The sequence below is a fragment of the Cornus florida genome, unplaced genomic scaffold (genome assembly GCF_030987335.1).
Source record: "Cornus florida cultivar Cherokee Brave unplaced genomic scaffold, ASM3098733v1 CherokeeBrave_3.0.0_Hap2_Chr11, whole genome shotgun sequence".
NCBI lineage: Eukaryota > Viridiplantae > Streptophyta > Magnoliopsida > Cornales > Cornaceae > Cornus > Cornus florida.
Window position 1 is genome coordinate 123,253,931 of NW_026775581.1, and position 3,856 is coordinate 123,257,786.

General features: G+C 34.4%; 1 protein-coding gene across 1 annotated transcript; it reads right to left on the reverse strand.

The window, feature by feature from the left end:
• Nucleotides 1-667: 667 nt before the first annotated feature.
• Nucleotides 668-1,534, reverse strand: LOC132282042 (short-chain dehydrogenase ptmH-like). Its single transcript, XM_059783674.1, has one exon. It carries the CDS (start codon nucleotides 1,532-1,534, stop codon nucleotides 668-670), a length of 867 nt encoding a protein of 288 aa, XP_059639657.1.
• Nucleotides 1,535-3,856: the final 2,322 nt, after the last annotated feature.

Below are 3,856 nucleotides of genomic sequence, written 5' to 3' on the forward strand. Positions count from 1 at the left end.
TTTTTATAAATTAAAATCTAATTGTTTAATTAAATTTTTTTTATTTTTATAATTTTGGCATAAATCTTATTTGTGTTTGTTCAGAAAGTTTTATAAAAAGCTTGTTTAAATAACTATATATTTTTAATTTAAATAAATTGGCAAAAGTTTTGATAAATATATTTTTGTATGAATACCTATGTAATTTTTTTTTCCCCAAAATATTCTAATGTTGCTTATAATTTTGGCCTCCCAACCTCAAGATCCTAACTCCGCCTCCGCTCAGGAGGTATCAATGTAAAAAAAAAGCCAAACAAACAAGTCTAATTTTCACAATGTGTAGTTTAATAAATTACTTGTAATATTTATAAAAAAAAAGAAGTTGCAAAGAAAATGTATCGTGATTTTGAAATATATATCTTATTAAAAAGTACAAATATTTAAAAAGTAGACTGAGATTTTTGGCCTAAAAAAACAAGTGGAATTCTACCAAAATAAGTAACAAAATTACAAATTGAATGAAAATGGATACATCAACCGAACATAAGCAAACTCATGCACATAGCAACATTAGGGGATTAAAAGCCCTTGATTAAGGACATAAACATAGCAACTCATGCACAAGTATGTTATTCCAACAACACCAATACATCGTATCGAGGATAATTAACAACCATAAACACGCCCCTTAGACCTTCCTGTTTAGGCTGAACCGCTTGGCGAAAAAGCTATCTCTCACCCAAAGGGGTGACCATGAAAGGAAAGCAAACAAACAAGTCATGTGACCAAAAACAATCTGTTTCGGCGGTCTACCTCTCAAAACGTTCTTCGCTACATGCCTTGCAAACACCTTAGCATCCGTTGTTTTTTCACTACGCTGCGAAGCCCATGCTCTCTCTTCAATGGCATCCTTGAATTCCTTATAAAGTTTCCATTCACAATTCTTCAATTTATCGACGCTGTTTCTACCAATGTTTGATCTTATAGCTCCCGCAATCACCATCACCACATCGATGCCGAAAGGCCTTAATTCAACCCGCAAAGTGTTCGATATGGCGTGCACAGCAGCCTTGGTAGTACAATAAGAACCAGCCCAAGGGGTTGGTACTTTCCCCACAACACTCCCTATGTTCACTATGGTTCCACTGCGTCGCGACGCCATGTGAGGCACCACCTGTTGCACCATCCTCAGCTGCCCCAACACGTTAATTTCGTAAGCCTTTCGAATCTCATCCAGTGAGAGCTCTGCCAAGGGCCCCGGGCTTCCTATCCCAGCATTGTTGATCAGAACGTCAATTCGGCCATACTTGGAAATGACAGTGTTCACAGCCGATTCCACACTTTCATCTGAAGAGACATCGAGCTCCAGTGTCTCAACATTATGTGATGAGAGTTCGGACATGTCATCCACGCGTTGAGAGATGTCAGAGGCGAAGACATGGCAATTTTGCTCTGCAAATGCCTTGCAGTACTCGTAACCGATGCCACCTTTGGCACAGCCAGTGACGAGTACAACCTTGTTTTTGTTAAGTAGCATAGCCTTGTGGTCACTCATATTTCTGTGTGTTGAAGTTGAATAATTTCTCACCATCCTTATATGGGATGAGATTACTAACTTAATCTACTGTGTTTTGTCCGTCACCCAATTAACTAATTCTTCTTCTTTGTAGTTTTACTTGAGAATATACTTGAGGGTATATGCTTGAATGATTTCTACAACATTGCCGGCTAATTATTTAAGTTGTGGAGGGGCCTTTACTATCTAGAAGATACCGCCTTGCAATTGTTATGATTTAGTTGCATATATGTATATATAATTGTTCACTTACTCTCTTATGTGCAAAAAAAAATGTATGCACGCACACTTCAATTATTAACCGTTAGATTTCATTGGACAGTTAAAAAGTAATTTATTTTTTTATATCCAACGGTTAGAAATTAATTCTTGCATAAATTTTTTACACACCAATAAACAAGTGAACAATCCTCTCTCTCTATATATATATATATATTCAATTTGGAATATACAATCATATTCAAAACTAGCTATGTTTAGCTTGCATTTGCCTTTTCATCCCTTATAAAATATTTGGATTGAAACTCATAAATGAAATCATATTACACATTATATGACATGGTGTGCTTGAGATTGAAGCTATACTGGTTTTTTTTTTTTTTTTTTTTTTTTTAATTGTAAAATTAAATATTATTCCCTATGCCCAGTCATAACAAAAAAAGAGAAATTGAAAACTTTGGTGTCGGTATCTTATGGAGATAGTAGGAAACCCGCCGTAATGAGAGACTAAGGCTATGTTTGATAGGGTGAGTTTGAAGGGGAAGAATAACATTAGTTATGAAAGAAATGGAAGGAAAGAGAATAGGAGAATAATTTTAACCTCTTATCGTGTTTGGTTGATTAATGAAGGAAAGGAAATGGAAGGATAATAATTATGTTTGGGAAAAGAAAAGAAAAGAAAGGGAAGGGAATTATTTTAATAAATTGACTATTATACCCTTTTATATTTTAATATATATATATATATATATATATATATATATATATAGTCTCATGTATTGACCACTAGGAAAAATAAAAATAAAAATAAAAAAATAGGGCAAATCATTTCAGCCTCCCCCAATCTCGCCTCTATCTCTATTTTATATATATATATATATATATATATATATATATAGTCTTTAACTTGAGACTACAATAAAAGAAAAAAAAATAAAAAAATAGGGCAAATCATAAGCCTCCCCAATCTCGCTCCATCTCTATTCTCCTTCTCAACACTGAACTTGCCCTCTCTCTCTCTCTCTCTCTCTCTCTCTCTCTCTCTCTCTGCACTACAAGAATCACAAATTCAAAACCCATATATTTCCAGTTTATCTCTATTTGCAAGAATCAAAACTTCAAAACCCATATCGGCATCATTTCAGATTGTTCAAAAAATCAAAACCCATATCAGTTTCCATCGCCCGCTGCTGTTCCAATTCGGGTTCGCCGTTCACCGTTCGCAAGCAAGCTTTGCCGTTCTCAACTCTCTGTAACTGCTAAATCAACTACTTAAGGGCAAAATTGGCATCTGAAATCACACACAAGCTACTCCTTCCCTTTCCCTTTCCCTTCATTTCCTCCCATTTTTGGGAGGTTAAGAAATTCACTGTTGAAGGCACAAGTTAACCCTCCAAACCCTTCTCTTCCCTTCCTTTTCCTTCCAACAATTTTAGCTAAACACAAATTTTTAATCCCCCTCCATCACCTTCCCTTTCCTTTCCTTCCATTTCCACTCTACCAAACTGACTCTTACCATTTTCTGATATACTACTACTCACAATGTCTATCACTAAAAAAAAATAAAAATAAAAAATGTCTATTATTAGCCAAAAATAAAAAATAAAAAAAGAGGAAGAAGAATGATTAACCACATCTGACAAATTAACAACTAATACTTTCACATATAAAATATTTTAATTTTTTGGTGTTTGATTGTAATAAAATATTTATAAATTAAAAAAAAAATATTAAAACTTAACAAACATAACATACTTGCCAATTTTTGATAAGTTATTTTACAAGCACTGCGGACATTTACCCTGTGACGATCTTGGATTTTTCAACCCTGTGTGTGTCTTGTGATGACCCGAAGCGGATCCAAAATGCGAAAGATAGAACAAAAACAAGGTCTTTAGAAATGTACGTCATCCTTAAGACACAAGAGTGACCCTCCAAAGGGTGTCAGATTTGGTTCGAATCGGGATATGGTTTATTTGGGATCTCACTTCTTTTGACCTTGGGACTTCATGTGAAGTTGTCAAATAATGTTTTTGAATTTTTTGATCTCATTTGACTTATTGGAAGTCAAATTCCTTCCTC